Consider the following 27,698-nt stretch of genomic DNA (forward strand, 5'->3'; position numbering starts at 1 on the left):
TGTTTATTGTCTGTCTCTCTCCTTCTGCTAGCTGTGGTTAACATTGTTCCTTTTCTAATTCTATTACATATACACACTTTATTATTGACTTGAAATCATTTCAAACTAATGCATGTATGTTCCTCGCCGTTACTGAATTATTTATTTCTTTTTTTAAAACAATTTTTTTAAAGATTTATTTATTTGTTATATGTAAGTACACTGTAGCTGTCTTCAGACACTCCAGAAGAGGGACTCAGATCTCCTTACGGATGGTTGTGAGCCATCTGAGCCCACTGAGCCATCTCACCAGCCCCGAATTATTTATTTCTTATTGCTTGATAGTTTTATCCATGTATGCCATGAATTTTAGTTATTTTCAGCACCACATTCTCCTCCGTCCCTCCACCTCCTGCTTCACAGAAGCTTTCCTTCTTCCTAGCAAGTCCCCTCCCTGCTTTCATGGCTTCTTTTTCTCAGTGTTTTATTAATTTGTAGCTCTGCTCAATCATTCTTAATATGCTCCCTTCTAGTTTTCTAACACAAAATATGCACACAAATCTATAATTTTACTGTTAAACAATGCCTTACTTATATTGTAAGGATTTGGGTGCTTTATTTTTATTATCATTCTTTTCAAAATACCGATTTTTTATAAAATGTCCTAACTTGTTTTTGATTAATTTATTTAAAAGCTATATTCATTTTATTTATCCTTTTATTTAATTATACTGTATTCTGAAAACATTAAATGAATGTTGTTTTTGATCTCTTAAATATGTTAACATATTTTATGGTTCATAATATAATCTATTTTGATGTGTTTCTCAAGAGATTGAGCATAATGTATGTCTGGCTTTTTCTAGAAGAAATACTATATAGATATCATTTAAATCAATTTGACTGTAAGTACTGTTCAGTTCAACTATAATTTTTTGTTCTTTGAGACAGGGTGCCACTATATAGTTCTGACTGACTCAGTGAGTTTGCTGTGAGTCTATGTCTCCTAGGAATGTCAGAAGCTACTCCCATAAAGTCTCATCAACATGACAACCTAAACATGAACTAAGCAAAGACAACAGTAAATATGCTAACATGGGCAGGAGAAAGCCCAAGAGGCGACAGCCATATATAAGGAACTATAGGCAACAGAGGATGCTGAGAGTGGGAGAAACAGTCTACACCAAGGAAGAACACACTGATTGTTTATCCTATACCCATTGTCAACCCAATGGAAACATCATGCAAGTGTCTTTATGTAGACTACACAGGTTGTATTTAAATATTTATAAATATATATCATTTGTCATAAAGCATGTGAAATACCTATGAAGGAGTACAGTATCACTTGAAATGGGATATGATATTCATATACATGTTTATATGTAATAACAGTTAATGGAAAAAGGAGACCATGAATTTAAAATAGAGCAAGGAAGTATGTACTACAGAGTTTGGATGGAGGAAAGGAAGGGGGAAAATGATGCATTAATGAAATATAGAAAAAGGAAATAATATGAAAAACCAATGGGTCTAAGAGCTGGTTCTTTGAAAAGATAACAAGACTGATAGAACCTTGGGCCACTAACCAAAAGAGAGGAACTGAATTAACAGAATCAGAAATGAACAGGAAAACATTATACAGACACCAAATAAACTCAGAATATTATAAGGAAATGCTTTAAAAAAAAACCATTGTATTCCATGAAATTGAAAAACCTAAAGGAAATGGATAAATTCTAGATTCAGAAAAGCCACTGAAATTAAACCAAAAATAAGTCAACAACCTATACAGACCCTAGCAAATGAGAAGATTGGAAAAGTAATAAAAAGTCTGCTAGGAAAAAAGTAGAGGTCCAGACTTAGATGGGTTTGTATGAGAATTTATCTACCAGACATTTCTAAAGATCTTTACCTAGTAGTAAATTACTCAAAATGATAGAAGCAGAAGGAGCAGAGCACTCTATACCCAAACAAGGGTAAAGACATAACAAAAAAGAAAACACTGACCACTTTCCCTGTTGAACACAAGTTTTAAATGCAGCAGCCAGAAGAGAGCACTGGGTGTCCTCCTCTTATTGGTCTTGATAAGAAGCTTGATTTAAAAAAAAACAAACAAACAAACCTTGAGCTCAAGTTTTCTCACCTAGGCTGGAAGCCAACAAGCCCTAAAAATCCTCCTGTCCCCCCAGCCCCCCAGAGCTAGGATTTCCATGTTTTTAAGGGTTTTCTGTGTGTGCGAGGATCTAAGTTCTTGTCCTGATTGTAGAACAAGCACTGTTAACTCACCAGTCCCTAAAGTAGGTTCTAGTAAACAACATAGTTCCATCTTCGTTTGTTTTCATGTATGCTGAAATAATCTAACTTTTAATTAGAGTATTCAGAACTTTCACATGTAAAATGGGATCTGGAGAAATGGCTCAGTAGTTAATATACTGCTTCCTGTAGAGGACTTGAGTTTGGTTTGCAGCACCCACATCAGGTGGCCCACAGCCCCCTGTAACTCCTGCTCTAGGGATCAAAACTCTTCTTCTAACCTGCTGGACACTTGTCCTCATGTGCAGATACCCACATACACAAATACACACGATTAAAAATTTTAAATCTATAGAATTAATATTGAGATGTTTGGATTAGTACTTGTCTCATTTGTTATTTACGGATGCTTCCATGATTTTACTTTCATGGTTTTTCTCTTCCTTTGTGCCTTTTCTGTTTTTAGTTTAGCATTTACAATATTCCATGTACTATTTTAGCATCTTAATTATACTTTTATGGAATTTGTATGGTTATTCTAAAATTTGTTATTAAATATTTTATATCTCATTTAAAGTAAATCTGTACTGTACTGTTTCATAGTACTCCACATGCTTTCGAATAGTGTTCAAGTTCTCCCTCCTATCCACTATAATACTGTTTGAATTCATATAAAATATTCATTAGCAATAATTTTGGAATACATTTTAATTGTTATTTAGTACAAGCTTATCTATCAATCAACTATTAAAAAGAAAATATATTAAAATTTAATTTACCCATTCTTCAACAATCTTCATTTTCTCATATATAAATCCACATTTCTAACTTATGTAATTTTCCATTGTTCTGAAGAATTTACTCTAACATTTTTTGTAAGACAAGCTTACCAGCATTAGGTTCTGCCAGTTTTTTTTTCCTGAAAAAAGTATTTCACATCTACACAAGAAATATCATTTTCTGGATACAATATTTCAGGTTGGAATTGGTGTGTTCTCTTCCTTAATATTTTATATATTTTAGTATACTTGCTTAAAGATTGTAGTTTCCAAACCAAAACCCTTGTAATTCTTATTTTTAATCCTATAAGTACTTGTTCATTAACAAATTAATCGATAGCATTAACAATCCCCTCGAACTATGTTCTCCCTTGTGTTTTTCCCTGGTGAGGTATTGGAGGGCTCATTGGATAAAGTGCTTGCTGTGCAAGCATGAGGACCTGAGTCCACATCTCCAGAATCCTTGTAATTCTAGACATAGTAGTGTGTGTCCCAGAACTCCAACAGCAAGCCTCGAGGCAGAGCCAGGAGAACCCCTAAGAGGTTGTCATCGAACTAGTACACACAGTAGTTAACCAGAAGAGCTTCTCTTATGAATGAGGTGGAAGGTAAGAACTGACATTAGAGGCTGTTCTCTGACCTCCACCTGCATGCCCAAGCCATGCGCGTGTACACACACACACACACACACACACACACACACACACAGAGAGAGAGAGAGAGAGAGAGAGAGAGAGAGAGAGAGAGTCAGAAAGAGAACAGTATAGGAGAGGAGAAGAAGGGGATATAACTACGCTTGATGAGGATATAAAGAAAAGGGAACCCTTATACATGGTTGTTGAGAAAGTAAATGACCATCAATGGGTATGTACCTCTTGTGTGACAGATTCCTGGGGAGATGGGAACAGATAGGAACTGAGAACTGATCAAAGTATGGATACCAGTGAAGTCCATCTTGATGAGCCAATTCGTTTTATTGGTGTTATTTTCAGGAATGTGGGTGAGGGATTACTTACAGGAGCAGAAATGACCAAAAGGCAGCTGAATCACCAAAGCCCACCCTAACATAGGTAATGTCTTACTAAACATGGAAACTTGGAGCACAATAAACAGCCTGTGGGCAGCACAACAGGCTGGAGAGTGTTCTTTCCGGGCAGCTCGGCTAACCTGAGCCTCTTCTGAGTAGCCTGGGTGTGTTGGTCAGGGTTTCTATTCCTGCACAAAGCATCATGACTAAGAAGCAAGTTGGGGGCAAGGGGCACGCTGGAGAGATGGCTCAGTGGTTAAGAGCACTGACTGCTCTGCTAGAGGTCCTGAGTTCAATTCCCAGCAACCACATGGTGGCTCACAACCATCTGTAATTGGATCTGATACACTCTTCTGGTGTGTCTGAAGACAGCTACAGTGTACTCACATACATAAAATAAATCTTTTTTTAAAAAAAGATTGGTAAAAGAAAATAAAGCAGCCAGGCGTTGGTGGCACACACCTTTAATCCCAGCACTTGGGAGGCAGAGGCACGCTGATTTCTGAGTTCAAGGCCAGCCTGATCTACAGAGTGAGTTCCAGGACAGCCAGGGCTACACAGAGAAACCCTGTCTTGAAAAAAATGGGGAGGAAAGGGTTTATTCAGTTTACATTTCCACGTTGCTGTTCATCACCAAATGAAGTTAGGACTGGAACTCAAGCAGGTCAGGAAGCAGGAGCTGATGCAGAGGCCATGGAGGGATGTTACTTACTGGCTTACTTCCCCTGGCTTGCTCAGCCTGCTCTCTTAGAGAACCCAAGACTACCAGCCTAGAGATGGCATCACCCACAAGGGGCCCTCCCACCCTTGATCCTTACAGCTGGATCCCATGGAGGCATTTCCTCAAGGAAGGCTCCTTTCTCTGTGATAACTTGAGCCTGTGTCAACTTGACACCCAAAACCAACCAGTACACTGGGTGTTCTTTGATTCCTCTACCTCTTTCAAACAGCTCAACTTCTGTCTCATTTAAATGACTTGTCTAGTCTGAGACTGTCTCTCAGCAGGCCTAGCAGCTTGGGAGTGGGGGCTAGAGCTAGTGGAGCTGGTGAGTATCAGGGACTTCCCAGATCCTTTGAATTGTCTTCTGCCTGAAGCTTCTCTTCAGGATGGAATGATTCACATGCCCACCTCTGAAAATCCAATTGGTTTATCTCCTTTAACATCCTGTGTCTTAAGGAGCTCTCCTACAAGACAGTTTAATCTCAGAGGAATTGCTACAAACAATATCCAGAGCAAATGAAGTCAGTATGCTTATCAGCACTTATTGGAGCACTATGTGAAATAGCCAGTGGATTTAGAAACAAATGTAGCCTAACAAGTCATGAGTGAACAAAGACTACACTATTCAGCACTTTGTGAGAAGATAATCCTTTCATTTGAGACAGCATGGATGGAGCTGGAGGACGTTATTGCTGAAACGGGAAGAAAGAAACAGTTAAAGGAAGGTGGATAATGTATGTCTACACTTACATGTAGACTTTAATAAAGCTCAACTCACACATGATGTGCAATAATGGCTACAAGTCTGAGGTTATAAATATTTGGTTAGATAGGAGAAATAAGCTGAAGGGATCAATTGTTCTGGTAACTATAGCTGATAACAATATATCATACGCTTGAAAGTGCTAAAAGAATGAATTGTAAGCCTAGTTTGAATTGGAAAAAGACGAGTTTTTGAAATTTAACTCAATTTAACTATTCTACAGTTGTATATACCTCAAGGTAAAATGCTGTATATGATAAGTAGACTTTTTTATCAGTGAAATAAAACGGAGCCATGTGTGTTCATATACACTGCATTCCCAGTACTTGTAAGGCAAGAGGACCATAAGGAACATAAGTTTGAAGACAGCCCAAGTTACATAGGTAGGTACTGTCTTAAAGAAAGGAAGACAGACAGACAGACAGACAGACAGACAGACAGGGAGGAAAAGGAAAAAGGAAAAAGGAGAAAGGAAAGGAAAGGAAAGGAAAGGAAAGGAAAGGAAAGGAAAGGAAAGGAAAGGAAAGGAAAGGAAAGGAAAGGAAAAAGGAAAACAATCAAATAAGAAGCCCCAGATGAAATGCAAACATTTGCATCAAATGTGAACTGACCATGAGCTGAGCTTACAGTGAATGAAGGCGTCTCATCCATCTTTTGTCCCTTCTGTTTTAGTTGGCATACATACATACACAAAGTTTTAAAATAGAGAAAAGTAGGCAGATTGCTGGAAAACAATTTAAATTTTTAAAAGAAAACAGCACAGGCATGGGCCACCTTCCCCGTGAAGAGCTAAGGACAGGAGCTCGCTGGGGTCGGCCTGGAGAGAACACAAGATAGACACTCATCACCCTGAAGATCCTCATTGTTGGCAAGGCCAGCTCGCTATTGAAATTCACACATGATGCTTTTGGTTCAGAACCTATAGCAACAATAGGTATTGACTTTAAAGTGAAAAAGAATTACAGTAGAAGGAACTAAGGCCAAACTTACAATATGGGAAACGCTGGTCAAATTAACTCTCAGCCATTATAGTGGTACACAATGTGTTGCATTTGTTTGTAACATCACAAGAAGAGGCAACTTTGTTAAACTGGATAGTTAGTTAAATGAAATAGAAATATTCCATACAAGAAAGGATATAGTTAACATGCTGACTGGAAGTAAAATTGATGAAGAACAACTTGAGGTTGATAGAAATGAAGGCTGGAAATCTGCACAAAAGCATTCCATGTTATTCATAGAGGCAAGGCTGAAAACTTGTGACTCTTCAGTGTGCCGTTAAGAAAATTGTGGAGAAGATCTGTTAGACACCTGGGCTGTGAAAAAGTGAAGATCAGAACGAAGAAGTCAAGCTGTCACACGGGAGAGAGCCGTGGAAGAGGGGCCGGTGGTGATGACTGTTTTGTGTTACAAACTCGGGGAATTCGATCTCTTGCATAGTTAATCAGCGCCATCTCTGTGTATACACAATACTCTTAACTGCTATTTAGAGACCTTGCAGTTTGCACATAATTGTTTTCATCATGGCAATGCATATTTGCAAGAAAACCCACTCAATAACTTGCCCAGATGAAATGTTATGGTAAGCATGCCATCTGTAGTTTTTCTTTTATGTAACATAAAATAGGTATACTTTCCTGAGTGTATTTGGTTTATGATTTACATTTATTGTGTCATTTTTTAAAATATCCATCTGTCTAGTGTGTTTTGCTAAAGGTCTGCTTTGGTTTTCTTTTTATTTAAATGCCCTGATCAACTACTGTGTTACTTGCTATTAGAACAAGAAGGGGGGCTGGGGGGATACATGTCATCATGCCTATCTAGTTTCCTTTAAGGAATAGCAAGGAGCACAATTCACAGCTTTTCTAAGATGCTAGAGATTCTTGGTAGTATGAAGTACCAGTCTAGGCCAGTTCATAATTTAATTACTATCTGTTTTGATGATGCCTCCAAAGTAGGATTGATACTACTAAAGTATTGCTATGCTAAAGCAGTTTGGTATTTTTTTTTACTGCAGTTATTAGCTCAGTTAAGCTGAGCTTTAGTCCTGTGATGTACAACTTGGATTCATGATCCCTAATGGAAAGGTTTAGTTACTTGTCATATAACAGAGTGACAATAAGGCTTTCCCTCATTTGGGTTTTAGAATAACATGAATGGTGTTTTGTAACTCATAATATTTTTACTTCTAAAACCAGCATCTTTTTTCACAGGTATTGATATTGTCAAGGTGCCTTAACTGTGGCTCACATAATGTTTATGACTGTATCTTATGCCTTCTCTAGACAGCTACTCATTGTTTTGTTTTGTTTTTTAAAAAAGCTATTTCTATGTATGGAAGATGAAGGAGAATAACTCTAAATGATCATTTGAGAAAGGGATATTGCTTCTGGATTCTGACATGAGGAAAAATGCTATTCGCTATTCCAATGATCATTTACTCTAACAAGTACCTAGTATGTCCCAGTCAGTGTTCATTGCTGTGAAGAGACAGCATGTCCACGGAAACTCTTATGAAAGGAAATATTTAATTAGGGCTTGCTTACATTTTCAGAGGCTTAGTTCATTTTCATCTTAGCAGGGAGCATGGCAACATGCAGGCACATATGCAGAAGGATCTGCAGGCAACAGGAAGAGTGAGTGCCACTAGGCCTGACTGAGCTTCTGAAACCTCAAAGCCTATCCCCAGTGACACATTTCCTCCAACAATGCACATCCACTCCAATAAGGCTATACCTCCTAATCTTTCTCAAGTAGTATCACTCCCTAATGGCCAAGCATTCAAATGTATAAGCCTATGGGAGCTATTCCTATTCAAACCACCACATTACACTCCCTGGCCCTCATATGCTTGAAGCCATATCATAATGCAAATATACGTTCGGTCCAACTTCAAAAGTCCCCATAACTTAAAACAGTCTCAAAACTGTTTAAAAGTCCAAAATTCAAAGTCACTTCTAAAACTTCATAGCATCTCTTAACTGTAACCCCCCCCCCCATAAAATCAAAATCAAAAAGCAGATCACATACTTCCAACATATAATAGCACAGGATATAGATATTACCATTCCAAAAGGAAGGCAAGGGAACATAGTGAGGAAATACTGGACCAAAGCAAGACTGAAAGCTTGCTTGCACCTCCATGTCTAATGTCAAAGCGCTCTTCAGGTCTCCAAGTCCTTTCTGCTTTGTTGAATGCACTTCTTCCTCTTGGACTGGTCGACACTCTGATAGAAGCTCTCCTTGGCAGGTATCCCATGACACTGGCATCTCAGCTCCAACATCTTGGGGTCTCCAACACAATCCAGACTTCACTTTCACAGCTTCACTCAGTGGCCTTTCTGGGCCTCCATGCAGGGACACCCCTGACATATGCCTGAACTCAACAGCTTTTGCTAGCTATGGAGGGAGGTTCCATAACCCCTTACCTCCAAAGCCAGAACTACATGGCTGTGGCTGCCACATTCTGCTGTTTGCTGGGGCTGGAACTTGGCCCCCTCATTCAATTACATCTACATCAGATTTCTATTATTGATGGTTTCCTTTACTGCTTAAGTTTTTCTTTAACACCTTTTCCCAAGTCGGAGCTCAGCAGAGTGGGACCTTATCCTGAGGTCACCACTCACTTAAATCCATTTAACACCAGGCTTTTCTTTAAACTATTTTATTTCCTTGAGCACCGGTGCTCCCTTCTCCTCAAATTGTACTTTTTAGTATTTTGCCTTGCTTGTTTTCATTATTCATCTGCATAATCTCTTCTGCCAATGTCATTAATTCAAAACTCTTCAATTTAGCCTCAGGCATATTTTTCAGACAGGGGAAGAAAGCAGCCATATTCTTTGCCAAAATATTACAAGAATGTTCTTTAGTCCTCTTACTACTATTCTTTTCCTCTGAGACCTCTTGAGCCAGGCCCCCACATTTCCATATCATCCTCACTACCACTGTGCTCCATGCTTCTGCGACAATGGCCCATTAAAGCCCCACTTAAAGTGTTCAGTTGCTTTTCTAGTGCAAAGTCCATATTCCACCAACAAGCAGCATGGCCAGGCCTGTCACAGCAGTACCCAAGTCCCTGGTATCAACTCCTGTCTTAGTCAATTCAATGCTTGATTGTTGTGAAGAGACAGCAAGACAGCATGATCGTGGCAACTCATAAAGAAAGCATTTATTCAGGGCTTGCTTACAGCTCCAGAGGTTTAGTCAAGTATTGTCATGGCAGGGATCATGACAGCATGCAGGCAGACATGGTACTGGAGAAGAAGCTCTGAGTCCTATATGCAGATTTGCCGGCAGCAGGAAGAGTGAGTACCATTGGGCCTGGTTTGGGCTTCTAAAACCTCAAAGCTCACACCCAGTAGCCCACTTCCTCCAACAAGGCCACATTTCCTCCAACTAAGGCCACACCTCTTATTCCCCGTCCTAATGACTACACCTTCAAATTGCTGAGCCTATGGAGGCCATTCCTATTCAGACCACCACATAATAGTTTATGAAAACCAACCTATATGATCCTATTACTATCTCCAAATGTGTCCAACAAAATGATTTTGCTGAAAACATTTAAAGGGTGTTTCTTACTCTGAAACTTAAAAGAAACTTAAAAGGTTAACATCTCTTTTCAAACTTTACGCTATGGTAAAAGTAATATGATTTACATAAACAACAAAAAATAACCCAGGATGTCAGAAGCTTTGAGTAGTCAATAAATTGAGTATATTATGTATCAGACCTTGTTCCTATTTCCTAGAAATCTATTATAGAAGTAAAACAAAATACCCTCTTCATAGAACTTTTAGGGGTGGAGGAAACAACAGAATTATAAATATATAATATTGAATGGTGATAACTGATACAGAGAAAAATGTTATAGCATATAAGGATAGTGGGTGTTAGAACGTAGGAATAATATTTTTGGTGGGATAGTCAGGGAAGTTCTCTTTAAGAAAGTAAAAAATGAAATGAAATGAAATGAAGAGGTAAGGCATGCTGCAGAGAGTAGTCTCTCCCTGAGAAAGAACAAATGAACTTCTTGGGTTATTTTTAAAAACAGTGTCATAACTGGTGTGGCAAAAATGAGACATCAGTGACTAGCGAATGGTAGAACTGATTGCTTAGCACGTAGAAAAGTCCCCAGTACTATAAAAAAAAGAAGAAGAAGAAGAAAGAGGCAAAGGAACGGTTAACAGAGCTGGTTGTAGCCTGTGAAAGAAGAGCCAAACCATGTGAGATAGAGATCCACTGTGAAAAGGAGTTTGTACTTTTTAAAGTCTTGTCGCAAACCATTAGGTTTTGACAAATGGATCGTTGTAATGTGACATGACTTTTTTTTCAAGGATGATCCTTGCTACTATTTGAGAAAAACTTGTGGTAGTTTGAATGAGTTTGACCCCCATCGGCCCAGAGGGAGTGGAATTATTAGGCTCCCAGTGACTATTAGCCTGCTTTGAGGTCTCTGATGCTCAAGTCACACCCGGTGTGTCACGCGCTTTCTGCTCCCTGCTGATCTGCATGTAGAACTCAGCTCCCTTTTTCAGCACCATGTGTACCTGCATGCTACCATACTTCCAGCTATGATGATACTGGACTGAACCTCGGAAACCATAAGCCAGCCTCAATTAAATGAAACCAAACATCCCACAACATTTCCCCCTTTTTGACTACACTAAAAGTTGTGTTGTACACAGTTTAACCTTTACAACAGAAACCATTATCAGTCCCACAAACTTAACCGCCCCAATGTCTTTCTGAAGAACCATTGATGCCATGATCCTACATAACTGCAGTCCTGAACATCTGTCTTCATCAGCAGTCCATTTCAGCATCAAGGTTTTTAAACTATAAGTCTGGTGAATGATTTGTAGTTCTTCCACTGATTTGTGGAGTTGTCTCCATGCAGGGGGCATCAGCTTTCTTTGTCTCTCCCTTCCTTGTGTCATGCCTATCATGTGGAAATTTCTCCTACTTGGATCAGATCGTTATCAATTTGGATGGAGCCCATAGACTTTCATCACCTTTCAACATCTAGACAAAACCTCTTCCTTGACGTAACACATTACCTGACTTCCATTCTGATGTGAAAACAGCTTTAAAGTACACAGGTTGATTTAATTCAGCAGGGGTTTGTTGTTGTTGTTGTTTTTACAATCCAGTGTCTTTCAGCTAATCTTATTCCCCCCTTTCAAAGTACATTAGATCTTTATGAATCCACACATAAACTAGATACTTAAGCACTTGAATTCTATGCCCAGCTGCATGCGAGCTGGGCTTCTTACCCATTATCAATGAGCTGTCTATCTTGATCCTCAATTTCATTGGGGTCCATAGGCATTTCCTATTCGCCTAATCCCTCTGTCTCTTGCTTCTCAAGCCTTTGCATTATTGAAGCTAATTTTGCCTGTCACACAGATTTTCGCAACCTTTTTTGAGAGGAAAAATATAAAGATTGCAATTGAAAGTAGGGAGAGGTTTTCTCCAGTAGTTAAAACTGCAATGAGTACCGAGATGACTTTTTCAAGTAACGTTTCTATCCCCTCAATCCCTACCCTTGCTCTCAGGGATCTGAAATGGAGTTTCCCATGTTTAAATGTAGGAAGAGTCTGTCTATATACTTAAAACTGTCTTTTGGGGTTGCTTACTGTGATTTGCTGTCTCAATCGCTTCTGCATTGTTCCTTGCTCTGAGCTTCAAGTTCTTGCTGCATTGATCCAGAGTGTCCCCAATCTCTCTTGGTGTCCAGTTGAACTTAAATAACTGATGTTTCTTCTGGAGATGATCCCAGGCCAATTTCTACTCTTGGCTTTCTGTCAGATGTCTCCTGTCCTCTACAGCTTTTCTGTCAGATGTCCTTTGCTTTCAGCAATGTTGGCAGGATTTCTTCTTCTCCAATCACATTAAGTTTTTCTTCCAAATATGTTAAGTGCCAGATGTAAACATATTTTTATTCTCCTGGTCTTCTCTGAGGCTTACTGCCCCAGTCTGCTAATTTAGACCTAGTCCTGCAAGCTTCTAGCCTATGTATAATCTTACTTAGGCCTAGAATATTTTTAGCTTCTGAGACTTACTGCTAGGATGTTTGCAGCAAAAGAGATAAGAGGAATAGAACAGTAGGTATGGAATGATATAGGAATAGGGGAATTTCATTTTCAAAGTGGGAGACAGTTTAGATATACATGTTTAATTGCTGATAAGACTGTTTTGGTAGAGAGGAGTCTATTTCAAAATTATTTTTACATTGACAAGTTTTACATTGACAGCAGAAGTTAGTGGAAAGGATGGAAATATCCATATATCTTATATACCTGTGTGCATATTCTTCCACAGCTGCCAACAACAATAATGCAATTGTTCCAAGTGGTGAATCTATGCTAATACACCACTATCACCCAAATTTCACATTAGGACTCACTACACTTTGTGGGTTTGGAAAGATATATAATGTAGTGGCATGTATCTGCCATCATAATATCATACAAAATACTTCACTGCTCTATATAAACTACTTCCATTCATTTTTCTCTAACTCAGCTCCTGAAACCACTTAAAAATTTTTGTTGTTTTGTGGTTTTATTTTATTTTAGTGACAAGGCCTAAGTATGTATACTTAGCTGGCATGGAACTTGCTTTGTAGCAGGTTGGCCTAGAATTTGAAGCAGCCCTCTTGCTTCTGCTGATATTACAGAAATGTATCACTATGCCTGGAAAAAAGTCTTTTTTTCTTGAAGTATTGGAAATAGAACTGAGGGCTCCTTGTATGCTAGGAAAGCATTCTAGTGATTGAAGTATTCTCGCAGCCCTAAGCACTACCTTTTTTCAGTCTCCATAGTTTTACCATTTCCAAATGTCTAGTAATTGGATTGAAATAGCATATTGTCTTTGAAGGCGGGGGCCACTCCTGTGACAGGTATGTGAATGTCTTAGTGTTCTATTGCTGTAAAGAGAGACCCATGACCATAGCAAATTTTATAAAAGAAAGCATGTAACTGTAGCTTACTAATAGTTTCAGGGGTTTACTTCATAAGTATCATGGTGGAGAGGATGGTAGCACACAGTCAGACATGGTACTGGAGAGGAGCTGAGAGTTTTATATCCAAATCTTCAGGCAGTAAAGAGAATCACTGTGCCTGGCTTGGGCTTCTAAAACCTCATAGCCAACCCCCAGTGGCATACTTCCTCCAACAAAGCTACATCTACCCCAACAAGACCACACCTCCTAATCCTTTCAAACAATGCCACTCCCTAAGCACTGAAATATCTGAGCTTACCAGGGCCATTGTCATTCAGTGAAGGTTAGAGTGCAACTGGCATAGTTAGTTTTCTTCCTCCACCATGTGGGTTTCAGGTATGGAATCTAAGCCCTTAACTTCACAAGCAAATGTCTTTACTTGCTAATATTTTGCTGGCCTACATGTTGTTTTTAAAAATTGGATTAGTTCAAGAGAGTTAGTGTGGATCTACTGTGTGGATTCCAGATTTAAATTTCTTTCTTTGTATGTGTCTATGTTTGAGGACAGTAAGAGTGTAGGACGAGAAACTAGAAGGCAGATATGAGAGAAAGGAAAGGTTTAGGGGGAATTAAAAACAGGGTAATATGATACATGGGACATGGAAACGGGAAGGGGAGTTGAGGATCTCGTCTGTGAACGGTGAGGAGAAATGATATGAGCATTTCCTGACCAAGGATTGTAAGAAAGAGAATTCCTTCTCTTCTCCTTTCCTTTCCCATTTTCCTTGCTGAATACAGCCATTAGGAGGTGTTCTCATGAAGAAGCAGAAGGTCATGGTTAGTTAATAAGAAACCCCCCAAAAAGGACTGTAGACTCCTCATACTTTGTATTTTGAGAAGTAATTTGGCATTCTATTAATTTATATTATTTTCTTTAATTGTGTACACTTATAACTTCGTATCCATACAGAGCTATCCTCCTCCGTTCCTGTAATTGTACACTTTTCAAGGAGTATTTCCCGGGTTTGGAATTTCAGTGAGTTTTTTCCATGATTCTTGCAGCTGCTGCTGCCATTCTTAGCTTTACTGCCAGGCACTTAAGTGCCTCCATCTGTTCCCTTGTATTTTCCAAACAACGTTCCCTATGCAGAGTCTAGATGATGTCAGAACTAAATAGTAGTCCAAACGTTAAGGCACATTGGAGAAGAGGGTGTTTTCCTTTGTTTAGGGTCCACTTTATCCTTATGTCAGTAGCGTAGCAAAGTGCCTGAAAGTTTATTTGGAAATAGTTGTTTCTGGGATTACATAGAAATCGGCCTTTTTGTGACCGATGTATAGCTGAGGACTTTTGTTGGAAATGGGACAAAGAAGATTCCTAAGCCCAGAGCTACTATGAGAACAGCTGCGTTTCCCGAGGATAAAGCATTGTTCATTGGCTGAGGACATTGTTCCTGGCTCTGTTTTCCCTTGGTAAGAAGTGATTCTTCACACCATTTTCCTTCTTATTCCCCTACTCTTTCTGCTACTTTGAGATAGAGAATCATACTATGTAGCCCTGGCTGGCCGGGCATTTAGTATGTAGGGCAGGCTAACCTTAAACACTAAATGTGTGGTGATCCTACTGCCTCTGTCTCAGGCTCTAGGATTCCAGGGTGTGCACCACCACACCTGGTTGCTGAAGCATATAGCTTGACATAACCTGCAAATATTCTTATATGTGGCTTCTTCAAATTCTGTAAATGGACCCTGTCTCAAGTAGTAGAAACAGCAATTCTTTTCCTCCACTAGAAGTAGATATTTCTTGGGCCTGTTTCACCAGTTACTTCAAGAAACTTGGTCCTGACTAGGGAGGTTCAGTTTCCTGTGTACCACATATTAGCTTTTCATCACTATAAGAAAGTAGTCAAGGTAGTCAACTTATAAAGAGAAGCGTTTTCTTTTGGCTCACAGTTTTGGAGGTTTTAGTTCACAACCAAGTGAATGTAGCACATACACAGCACAGCACACACATAGCAGAACAAAACTTCTCACCTTGGTGGCCACCTATCAAAAGAAACAGAAAGGGAATACAGAGACCCTTGCGGGATAGGCATAATTCAAACGGTAGCAGGAAGTTCCTGAAGCACATGGGAAGAAAAGCAATGCATTGTAAGAACACACAGAATTTGGATCAACCTATTCTAGAAGAGAGTTTGCTGAAGAACGTTTGTTTACCTGAGGAACATGGAGGTCAGTAGAGAGGCACGTTAGCCTAAATCTACAAAAGCAGATTCATGAGAGGTGCAAGAGGAGATGTTGTGAGCCATAATAGCAATAGGCATATGCTACTGTGCGAGTTCATGAGCACACGTGAGAGGTGACGTGACATGGGGAGGGGAAAGGTGTGGAAGACACTCCCAAGTACTCATGGCTGCCTCTTTATCCCAGGGTTGATGCTTGGGATTTGATTCTGAAAGTTATATTTCAGGAACAAGTCAGTGTTACGTAGACACAAGAGGAGATACTGAATAGTCGAACAATACTTTGTTCCCTTATGCTGGACCAGAATGCAGTTTTGGAGGAAGAAAATCATGTCTTGCGATCATAATATAGGTCAACATCTTCTACATAGTATTTGATCTAATTTCAAGATGATATTTAACCAATATATCAATACAGACTAATAAAACACATTAAAAACCTTCCCATAGGGCCTTTTCAATCAATAATTGTTAGCCACTTATTGGCTTTATTTTGTAAATGAATTGACAAGAGATTATCCAACAGATATTTCAACTATTGCTAAAACCACTCCTATCAGCAAGTAAATTGGTGAAAAGATATTGGTAGTTGGGGCTCTGTTGCTTATATATACATCGCCAGCCCCTCTGAGATCTAAAACAGAATTATAAGGTTGAGGACGCCTTGGGCTGCATGGTAAACCTCAGGTCAGCTGGGGAATTTGATGAGAGCAATTTCCCAGTACCATCTTTAAACAGTATTGTGAATATAGCTGGCTGGTAGATTGCTTCTTGAACATACTCAAGGGCCTAAGTTGAATGCTTAGCAGCACCACAGCAACAAAAAGGGACATTAAACCTCCACAAATATGAGCAAATTTTATATTGGTGTTATTTTAGTTATACTGTGAAACAGAAGATTGGTGTTAATGCTGGTGAAAACTGAGATACAAAGTGGCCTGTCCTGGACATTGACGTACAGAAAAGACACTTAGAAGGAGTGAACATTATGAATAAAGATGGTGTGTGTGTGTGTGTGTGTGTGTGTGTGTGTGTATACGTATACATACACTTCCTGCTATCACAATTGCTATAAATGTAGTGGCTTAAAATGAGACTAGCATATCATATCACAGCACTGGATGCAAAAAAGGTCTTACTACCCTAAATCAAACAGATCCTTAACTTCGGGGCTTACTAAGGAAGAAACTTTCTTCTGCATAGTTTCTTCAGACTTCCTGCATTCCATGGGTCCTGGATTCTTTCCATCTTTGAGGCCAACAGTGTCCACTATGGTTTCGTTTGGTTTGACCAGTGCTGCTTTCCTGAGATGCAAACTCTTAATGCCTCAGCCTGGCATACCTAATAAGTACCTTTGCAGTCACAACGGCTAGATTGACCCAGGATAATTTTGTACAGAATTCCACTATTAACAACCTCACTTCTACCTCAAACCTCAGTTTTCCTTGGCCAAATAACATCTTTATGTATCATGGGTTGTTATTCTGTGAAACACTGGGTAGGTGCTTAAATAAATCTCTAAATGGGCAAGCGCAATAGCCTTAGTTTGTGCTTAATGACACTCCCCTTTTTTTCCCCAGAGAGGTATTGCTACTTAGAATCACACAACACACACACACACACACACACACACACACACACACCAACACACCAACCACCACCACCACCATACACACAAACGGACACGCACAAACATGGGGGAACGCAGGCACACACACCCCAACCACCACACACACACACACACACACACACACTGTGGCACAAAGAATTGACTGTTGGCCCAAACCTGTGGTTGATTTACTAGGCCAGAAGGTGTAGTTTGGTTTTCCTTTTGGAAGAGGGGCAATGGTGGGGAATGTAATGGAGGCCCCACTTTGGATTCCATAGAGACAGGAGTGCCCTCCCTTCATGGTTGCATGAACCAGTAAAAGAAAACATGGGAGAATCAACAGGAACCTACTGGCTGGCTGGCTGTTGCTAGGTCACCTGTCCCCTCTCAGGCTGCAGTACAAGCAGTCCCCCTCCCCTTCCATTGGCGTCATATGAGGAGGCAGAGGAGGGGGAAGCAAAGAGGGAGTACAGGGAGGGGCAGGCACTGTCCAGCCTCGTTCTGAAATACAGATGTATCAAGGTTCTCACTCAGTATCCCTCCGCTGCTCCCCCCTGCTCCCTAACTGCAGACCTTCTCCTCCCTATAGTCCCCCCCTCCCCAAAACCCTCATAGACTCTAGATCTTAGCCATCCCACACACTGTTGTGGCGCCAAAAAAAAAGTGGTGGTGGTCTCTGGTTAGGGTGAACAGGGGTCTGCAGACGCCTAACCGGTGCAACCCACCCCTCCAAGAGGAGTGGGGCTGTCTGGCCCCGCCCACTCCGAGTCGGAACTACAGTGGGTTCGGGAGGGGGCGTAGAGCCCCGTGCGCAGTATCCCTCCGCCCCCTTCCCGACACCCTCCAGGCGAGCTGGCTTGCCGCAGTCTACGCAGCCCCTGCCTGTTTGGTGCAGAGGCGTGGGGACAGGACACATCTCTGCCATTCCACTCGCGCGCAAAGCGTTAAAGACCAGTGAGAGGATCCGCCGAGGACAGAGAACACCCAGGAATAGGAGTCGGACGTGGGGGAGCCCAGGGACCTGGGCCGTGCGCCTGGCCAGGCAAGTGGGGGTGTGTCGAGGGCTCTGGGCGGTCGCGCACTGCAAACAACTGCCTGGCCCTGACAGTCCAGTGGAGGCAAAGAGGTCGCAGCTGCTCCCTGGAGTGTGCGCGGTGCCCGGAGACCCCAGACCGTGGTGGGGAGGAGGCGGGAACCCCTGCGGAGCCCCAGGCACCAGGGTTGAATGGAGCTGCTGCTGGGTGTGATGATCTGCAGACTAGCACAGCCTACTGACCGCCTGGCAGTTGGCTTTCTGAGCGCCCATACCCGGCCCTCCGTAATCTCTGGGCCCTATAAGGGTTATGGGGTAGGCGGCTGCTGTTGAAATGGCGATGCGGGGGTGGGGGGGGCATCTGGGAGCCCACAGGTCCGAGGAAGGCGGCTGCAAGAGAAATGGCCGGCCATACTGGAGTGGGGGTGGGGGCTAAAGCCCACAGGTGTGGGTGTGGGGCAAGTGTCCAGCATTGGGGCCAGCTCAGCTGGTGGGTGGTGAGTCGCCTCAGCTATTAGGTTCTGAACTGGTTCCTGAGAGGGGCCCTGGTACCCTGCATCCTGGGTGCTGTCACTCCCCACAGGCTTCTGATTGATGGAAAGTGACCTGTCTGCATGGTAGGTCTGGCATATTCTGGCAAGCCACGGTGAGCATCTATAGACCAGAAGCTTGAGAAAAGAGGAACAGGAAAATGGCGTGGATTTCTGGAGGTGTGTAGTAATGGGGATGGGCACCAGACAGTGAGTGGAGATGCAAAAAGGGTGGGGTGACTGGCCAGAACAGGTGGGATATCCATTAGTGTCTCCTAATCTCATTTCTCACAACCTTGTAGGTACCTTCCACACTGCCTTTCCCCTCCCTCCCAAATCTGGGGTCTGAAAAGATGGTTTGGGGATGATGACGGAGTCATAAATCCAAGGACCACTTCAGAACCTGGTTTCTAGAATGTGCTGCGCCCTTCCCCCATTTTTTGCTGCGCAAGGAAGGGAAATATGGCCACCTAGTGGCGGATCTTCAACATTGCAGAAGGGACTAAAGGATGACATCAGGAAGTGGGTGTTACCTCAGGAGCCCTACAGCCAGGCTAAATAAATCTAGAATGTTCCAGCAGTAGGACCCTAAATGCTGAAAGACACATGATCTGGTTCATATCCTTGGTGACATTCATAACATGATCAGCTGCTACCATCATATAAGTGCCATACATTTTCATCTTTGTCCACAGCCCTGCTTTAAGGCTGGTCAGTTCTTCAAGCAAGGGAAGAAGGCTTCAAGGCGACTGTCTCAAATCTCTGGAGATTGGTGAGACTCAGGGCAGTGCAGGAGCCAGCCACTGAGGAGGCAAATTCAGATTGCTCTAACCCAAGAGGGTGCCCGATGCCTTTACTGTCCCCTTAATTTGCACAAAGCTGCTGCCATCATTTCCTGATTGTCATACATTTTCATGTCTCTGTTCACAGCCCTGCTTTAAGGCTGGTCAGTTCTTCAAGCAAGGGAAGAAGGCTTCAAGGCGACTGTCTCAGATCTCTGGAGATTGGTGAGACTCAGGGCAGTGCAGGACCCAGCCACTGAGGAGGCAAATTCAGATTGCTCTAACCCAAGAGGGTGCCCGATGCCTTTATTGTCCCCTTAATTTGCACAAAGCTGCTGCCATCATTTCCTGATTGTCAGACATTTTCATGTCTTTGTCCACAGTCCTGCTTTAAGGCTGGTCAGTTCTTCAAGCAAGGGAAGAAGGCTTCAAGGCGACTGTCTCAGATCTTGGAGGTTGGTGAGACTCAGGGCAGTGCAGGAGCCAGCCACTGAGGAGGCAAATTCAGATTCTAACCAAATTCAGATCACTGCCCCCTTAATTTGCTCAATGGTGTGGCATCCTTTATTTCCTTTTAGGGATATTAAGAATATTGAGGTAGGTGTGAGTTAGACTATGACCCGCAGGAGAAGACCAGGGAACAGAGACTTTAGACAGAAGCAGGCATGGTTTTGTTGTTGTTTGTTTGGGTTCAGGGATCTGTGCCCATCTTCCAAGCACTGAGACTCCATTTTGTTTTATGCACTTGTAGGACTCCCTGCAGTGAGTCAGCTGTTGGTCTTTAACACCACTTGAACGCAGAGAAGAGGGGAGACCTGCACCACATCTGTGAAGGTGGGTATGGGAGAGGGGTTCACTTTTAGGTGGGGTAGTCTCAATCACCCCAGAGTGACTACTGTGAGACTTGGGGATCCCCTCTCTGTCCATTGCTAGTGTGTGCACTTTCTCCTGGACTCTGTACCTGTTTCCCAGCAGGCAAAAGGAACACAGGGATTTTCTCATGGCTGAGCTCTTCCCCTCAGCATTACGCACCAGCGTCTCTTTGTAAGTTTCTCCAGGAGGCAACAGAATTGCGTAGGCCTGATTTCCCCGTGCTTCTCTCTCCTAGGTCGCCTGCCGTGGCTGCTTGGTGGTGCTGAGGTTGCTGCTGACCAGTGCAATCATCAGGTCTGCACTCACCCAGGACCTGTCCATCGTCCTCCAGCTTGATTTCAGCTCTTCTGCAGTGTATCTGTGTTATTGACTGAGACTGCTTGGGTAGGAGCCTCACTGAGTGCTGAATTGTCATTTCAGGCTAATTCTTTGTAATCTCATACCCTCACTTATCTAAGATCGTCGTGCAGAGCTATCCTGTAACAGATCTCTAGTGAAGGCTCACTGTTGTTAAGTCATATACAGTAGACTTGATTGAACTTGTACTATGACTAGGGCAGAGGTTGAGCCTGGTGCCCAGGCAAAGGCTGAAAATAAGCCTGGGGATGAGAATGCTAATGCTGCTGAAGTAGAGCCTGAAGCCCCATTGGTGGTCAGACCCAAGGTTAGGACACAAATCATGACTGGAGCAAGGCCCAAAGTGAAGCCTAAGGGTACCCCTGGAGCAAGACCTAAAGGTGAAACCAGTACACCAGGTGGGGCATATGCCAAATGTAAACCTAAGGCAATCCCTATTGCTCGATCCAAGCATGATGCCCAAGTGTGGGCCCCAAATAAGTTTCGTGGCGAGTCCATGTCAAAGATGGGAAAGCAATGTCAGATCAGTGCTGCAGACCCTCCACTGCTCAGTAATGATTCTGGGATGGTTGCTCAAGCTAAGTGCCTGCCTGTAGATAGAGAACTTGCTAATATGGACACTGAGAGTATTCCCAAAAAGGCTAATTCTCCAGCTGGATTCCAGCCTTCCTATGGCTCAGAGGAGGGAACCAATATGGGGTCCTGGTACCGTGCCAGGCCTGTCCCCAAAGGAGAGGCCTATGAGAATTCCGATTTCAAATGGGCAGATAAACCCTCAGGAAGTCCCTCCTTTTGGAATAGAGATGAAGCCAGTACAAGATTTCGTCCTAGGAAAAGCATGAAGGCCAATAACAGGTTCAGGCATATGGCCAAACAAGAGGCAAATACCATGCCTAGGCACAAAAACAAACAAGAGTTCTATAATATTTCCAGTTCTGATTCTGAGGATGAGTCTGGTAAAACTCCCTGGTTCTGGCCCAAAGACAAGACCAAAGTCTGGTCTAAGCCCAAAGAAGAGCCCAATAGTAGGTCCTGGTTTAGGTCTAAGAAAGAAGTCCGTGTTGAATCCACTTCTGGGTCTGAATGTGAAAATCCTACAAAATCTTTGTTTTGGTCTGGAGAAGAGGCTAAATCTAGATCCAAACCCAGAGCCAGGAAAGGGGTCAATATGAGGGCCAGGCAGCAGGCCAAGCGAGAAGCTTGCAGTGATGCCATGTCTGGAGCTATAGATACAAATAAGAAAGAGTCCTGGTTCTTGCCTGAAGAGAAAGCTAATGTTTTTTCAAAGTCTAAGACAAAGAAAGAGCCCAGAACCAGAGCAGTGCCAAAGGAAGAAGTCAAAACTAAGGCCAGAGCAAGTACCAAGCAAGAAGCCAGGCCAGAGGAGGAAGTCCTCGTTGGGGCTTGGTTCTGGGACACCCAGGAGTCCACTATGGCAGATAGGATAAGCATCAAGACCACTTTTGTAGAGGAGGAGCCCATTGTTGGAGATTGGTTCTGGAGTGAAGAAGAAGCCAGTGTGGACTCTGAGACCTGTCATACATCCAGACCCAGGGCTAAGGAGGAGCAAGTTAGTAGTTTCTGTTTAGGGTCTGGAAAGAAGAGCAGTATGGAAAGTGGGCCAAAGGCTACTTCTAAATCTATGCCAGTAGCTAAGGAGGATGAGGTCGTTATTGGGTCCTGGTTCTGGGCAGATGATGAAGAGATCAACTTACAGGCTGATGACGAGTCTATTTTTGGATCTTGGTTCTGGGGCACTGGTGAGAACAGCCTTAGATCTGTTGGAGTCAATTGTGAGAAGATGCCGAAGGCTGGAGAAAAAGAAGTTACTGATTCCTGGTTCTGGGCTGGAGATGTCAATACAGAGGCTGAGGTTGAAGAACAGGCCAGGTCGGCATCTACAAAAGCAACAATCTTTGTGCCTTGGTTTTGGTCTGAAAAGCAGCCGAACATGGATTTAGGGTCTGAACCTTGCTCAGATATCATGGCAGGAGCTGAGGAGGAGCCCATAATTGGGCCCTGGTTCTGGGCTAAAGTAGATAATAGTGTGGAGGCTGAAGTTAACAGTAAGTCTAGCCTTGAGGATGAGGAAGAACCCATTAGATCCCCTTGGTTTGGGGCCAGAGAACAAACCGATATGAAGTATGCAGCTGGTATCAGATACAAGCCTATGGCAGAAGCTGAGGATGCTAACAAAAAGTCTTGTGTCTGGGCAAAAGAACCCTGTTTGTATCCTACCAATAGAGAATGCTTGAAATCTACTCTGGGAGAAAAAGAAGACACTGTTGATCCATGGCTCTGGTCCAATAATTATCCAAGGACCAAGACCATCACAGGGTCCTGGCTATGGGCTGCAGAAGAGGGAAATATAGATGATGAGACTGGAGAAAAGATTAAACTACCAACTTTAGAGGACAATGCATTCAATTCTTGGTTCTGGAAAGAAAATGAAGAAAGCATTGTAGAGGCTCCCAAGAGAGAAGAATTCAGGCCAGAAGCGGAAGAGGAAGACATTATTGGTTCTTGGTTTTGGGCTGGGGATGAAGACAGGTTTGAGCCAGCTGCTAAGATTAATGAAGAGAACAAGATAGCATCTGAAGATGAAGATACAGTTGGATCCTGGTTCTGGGGCAATGAAGAGGCCAGTCTAGAGGCAGTGAGAAGGGGTACTTTTGAGTCTGCTCCTGGGATTAAGGAAGAGAAAGTTACTGGGTCATGGTTCTGGACTGATAAGGCCAAAGTAGGGGCTGGGTCCCAGACTGTCGAAACTGGGTCAGAAACTGAAGAGGAAGCAATTTTTGAGTCCTTGATCTGGGCTGCAAAAAAGGACAGTATTCAAGCAGGAGTAAAGCGTGTGTCCAAGCCAAAAGATGACGGTAACATAGCTGTTGGGTCCTGGCTCTGGTCTAGTGACAAGGCCACAAAAGAAGCTAAAACTCTGATTGTCAGTGAGGCCAGTCCAGAAAATGGGAAAGAGTCAGTTGTTAAGTTTGGGTCAAGAGCAAAAGATGAGGTGATTAACAAGACTGGCAGTGGTGACAATTGTAAACATAGTACAGAAGCTGAAACCATAGTGGGAGCCTGGTTCTGGGAAGGAGATGAAGCTAGCTTTGAATCAAATCCTGTACCTGTATGCAAGGCCGTTTGTGAACCCGAGTCTTCAGCTGAGCACGAACCTGACCCTTCCCGCAGGCCTCAGAGCTGGGATGAGGTCACTGTTCAGTTTAAGGCTGGTCCGTGGGGAAAAGCTGGCTTCCCACCCATGAACCCCTTCAGATTCCCCAAAGAAGCGGCATCTCTGTTTGCAGAAATGTTTGGGGGAAAGCCTAAGCTTGTGGAAGTTGGTCCAGAAAGGGAGCCTGAACCCCAGTTCCCATTTCAGTATGATCCCTCTTACCGCTCAGTCCGAGAAATTCGCGAGCATCTTAAGGCCAGGGAAAGTGCACAGCCAGAGAATTGGTCTTGCAACTGCATCCAGTGTGAGCTTAGAATTGGTTCTGAGGAGTTTGAGGAGCTTCTTTTACTGATGGACAGAAATCGTGATCCTTTTATCCATGAGATATCTAAGATTGCAATGGGCATGCGAGGTGCTTCTCAGTTTACCCGGGATTTCATTCGAAACTCGGGCGTTGTCTCCCTGATTGAAGCCTTACTTAACTATCCGTCCTCCCGAGTGAGGACAAGGTTTTTGGAAAATATGGTCCGCATGGCTCCCCCTTATCCAGACCTGAACATGATTGAGACATACGTGTGTCAGATTTGCGAGGACACCTTTGACTATGACTTGGATTCCCCTGATCAGTTGTCCGGATTGACAATGATTACACACCTCACTGCTACTTCTGACTATCACAAGGTGGTTGTCAATTACTTGGCTGGGTTTTTCTACTTACTGAATTCAGGCAATACCAAAACAAGGTTTCATGTTCTGAAACTGCTACTGAATTTGTCTGAAAACCTTGTCATGACAAAACGCCTACTTGTTACTGATTCGGTGTCAGAATTTATGGACCTTATTAATAGGGAGGAGTCAGATGAAAACATTCAAATTGTTCTTGCAATATTTGAGACTATCAGTAAACATATTCAAAAAGAGGCACTGTTTTCTGATGATGATGATGATGATGAAGAAGAAGATGCAGTGAATCTTGAACCATTTATTTCTGCATTCCGTGAGGCTGAAAAAATTGCCAAGGAACTAAAACGCAAACCTGGCAATCAAAAAGCACCCTGAAGCAGTACAACAAAAACAAAAAGTAATTTGACTAACCCTTTGCCTCCGGTTGTCCTTTTGTTCCTGAGTCATCTGACCCTCAAATACTGCTTTGCTTTCCCAGCTGCTTCCTTGTTTCAGTGTACCTCTCTAATGCTGGTGGCAATTCTACCCAACCCTGTGTACTCTGTATTATCGTTCTGATGCCAAATGAAGATACAACTGAAAACACATGACACTTGTTGATGACGCTTGTTGTGTTGATTGTGATGTTCAGTATTTGAGTGTAAAGTGAACTGAGCCGTTGTAAATAAGATGCCCTTCTAAATGTTGTTCTCGTGTATATTTGAGTCTTGTGCTTCAATAAAGGTCTATGTGAAAGTGAGCAGAAATTGCCCCTTCACTGTAAAATACAGATGCAAAGATGGCACATGAACACACACAGAGAGAGAATGTCTGAGTCACATGCTTGTTACAAAAGTTTTTCTCAGCATTAAATCTCAAAGGTTGGAACAGACTGTAACCCAGAGCATCCTTCAAAGAAGACTCGCTTTACTCTAATAGAATTTACAACATGATAAGGAGCAAAACATGGGGTAGGGGAATGTGTTTCTAGACTTATATCTAACTTCCTGGATTAGGTGGGAGAACTATAAATCGAAGAGATGTATTAAGAATGAGATAAGTTTGAAAAGCAAGTTGGACTTTGCTGTTCAGAATACTATGTTCAGAATATAATCAGGGTGATGCAGAAGATAAAAGAATAGCATCAGAAAGAACAAAAAGTTCATTCAAGTGGATGGTTAAGTCGAAATAGTTTTGGTCTCACTTGATAAGATACTGTCCTACACTAGTACAGCTGGAGAGGTGGCTCAGTTGGTAAAGTGCTTGCCATCCTGCCCTGCATTAGGACCCTATCACATGCAAATCCAGAGATGCTCCTGTCTGCCTGGTGCTGGGAGGCAAAGATGGGAGGATCCCAGGGGGGTCTCTGGCCAGCTAAGCTAGCCACTCTGAAGGTGAAGCGCTCACAGAATTATTTATAAAACTAGCAAAGTCATCATTTATCCACACTTTTTCTTTGTTTCTCGTGACCGGGTGTTTTGTATCTCAGGGTCACCTCAAACTTAGTACCTGAGACACTTTGAACTTTTAAGGCTAGGATTATAGGTGGCTGTACTCAGTTTCAGGTAGCACCGGGGCCATCAGAGCTGTAAAGTTCCCTGCCTTTCACCTGCTGCAGCACTGGGGAGAGTAGGCCCTGCACCTCACCTGGGCAGCACAGTACAGCTGGCCCTGGATGTGGGGGTTGTGGGTGAGCTGGCCCTGAGGGCTTGAGAGGACAGCTGGCTGGCTGATCAGCTCACATACCTCTCATGCCTATATACAGGACTTTGAGTTGGTCCACCCCAGCATCTACCCTATCAATGAACTGCTGGAGTGAGTGAAGGGGCCAGTCCTACAGAACCAAAACTACAGGATATCTGAGAGGAGTCTCAGTGAGGTTCCAGTAATGATAAAGCAGCAGAAGCTAGAGGTCTCGAACCAGACCTGTGAGTCACTGCAGTGAACATTTGCAAGCAAAGAAGTGTGGACAAAAGGGTGTACTGTGGGACACACGGTGACACACTAAAGCTTCCACCATGAGATTTTTTTTTTAATTTGTTGTTGTTGAGAGGAGAGGTTGCAAGGATGGATAGCGGGCGGGTATGAGGGGAAGGAGAGATGAGTGGGAATAGAGAAAATGATTTGAGATTCACAGAGAACAAATAGAAGTTAATAAAGTAACATATATGAACAAATAGTAGCAAAACCTGTTATTGGCATTTTATAGTTATGTTTTTTGTTTTGTTTTTAGATGATCTAAAACTTATGTATCAAAAGGATCATTGGGCAGTGGTGGCACATGCCATTAATCCCAGCACTTGGGAAGCAGAAGCAAGTGGATCTCTGTGAGTTCAAGGCCAGCCTGGTCTACAGAGCCAGTTCTAGGACTGCCAAGGCTACACACAGAAACCCTGTTTGAAAAGAACAAAACAAAATTCCAGGAATGGTGAGGTGGCTCAGCAGTCAAAGACACTGGTTGCTCTTCCAGAGGTCACACTGGCTGCTCTTCCAGAGGTCCTGAGTTCAATTTCCCAGCAACCACATGGTGGCTCACAACCATCTGTAAAATGTATACATGTTTAAAATGTTTAAAAGGATCATAATCTGTGTGTGGGGACATGTGCTATGCAATGATAACTATGGAAATAACAGAGTGTAAACTAATAGAGATAATCTAAAGAGAGGCTAAGTTTCAACAGCGGAGTGGTGTCAGCAAAATGGCTTACAAGTAATCCTCCCTCATAAAGACTGCACTAAATTCTGGTAAACTCTAGAGAAGAAGTGAGAACAAAGAGCACCCAGGCCATTGTAAAGGCAAGGAAAGGATTCCAGCAAGGGGGGTTGAGCATGCCAAAGGGTTTTTTGGGTTTTTGTTTTGTTTTATTTTGTTTTTCCAGACAGGGTTTCTCTGTATAGCCCTGTCTGTCCTGGAACTCACTCTGTAGACCAGGCTGGCCTCAAACTCAGAAATCCGCCTGCCTCTG

At 42.6% G+C, this 27,698-nt stretch overlaps 1 protein-coding gene, 1 non-coding gene and 1 pseudogene across 4 annotated transcripts in view; 2 read left to right on the forward strand and 1 right to left on the reverse strand.

Annotated features, from left to right (window-relative positions):
• The window catches only part of Gprasp1 (G protein-coupled receptor associated sorting protein 1), a 60,777-nt gene extending 35,284 nt beyond the window's left edge, over nt 1-25,493 (forward strand). Inside the window, exons 5-11 of one of the 3 annotated variants that reach the window (NM_026081.5) lie at nt 18,167-18,361; nt 18,974-19,062; nt 19,578-19,654; nt 19,813-19,889; nt 20,048-20,119; nt 20,416-20,498; nt 20,773-25,493. In NM_026081.5, coding sequence (NP_080357.4) covers nt 21,085-25,128 — 4,044 coding nt within the window. In that variant the 5' untranslated portion in view covers nt 18,167-18,361; nt 18,974-19,062; nt 19,578-19,654; ... (2 more) ...; nt 20,416-20,498; nt 20,773-21,084 and the 3' untranslated portion in view covers nt 25,129-25,493. The remainder of the gene's footprint in view (nt 1-18,166; nt 18,362-18,973; nt 19,063-19,577; nt 19,655-19,812; nt 19,890-20,047; nt 20,120-20,415; nt 20,499-20,772) is intronic. The other 2 variants (NM_001004359.2, NM_001005385.1) reach the window with 2 other exon arrangements.
• Nucleotides 6,366-6,935, forward strand: Gm18614 (predicted gene, 18614; annotated as a pseudogene).
• On the reverse strand, nt 8,139-8,242 carry Mir1970 (microRNA 1970). The gene has a single exon (NR_035497.1). It is a non-coding gene; the product is annotated as a microRNA 1970 (primary transcript).
• Nucleotides 25,494-27,698: the final 2,205 nt, after the last annotated feature.

The sequence above is a fragment of the Mus musculus genome, chromosome X, assembly GCF_000001635.26.
Source record: "Mus musculus strain C57BL/6J chromosome X, GRCm38.p6 C57BL/6J".
Lineage (NCBI taxonomy): Eukaryota > Metazoa > Chordata > Mammalia > Rodentia > Muridae > Mus > Mus musculus.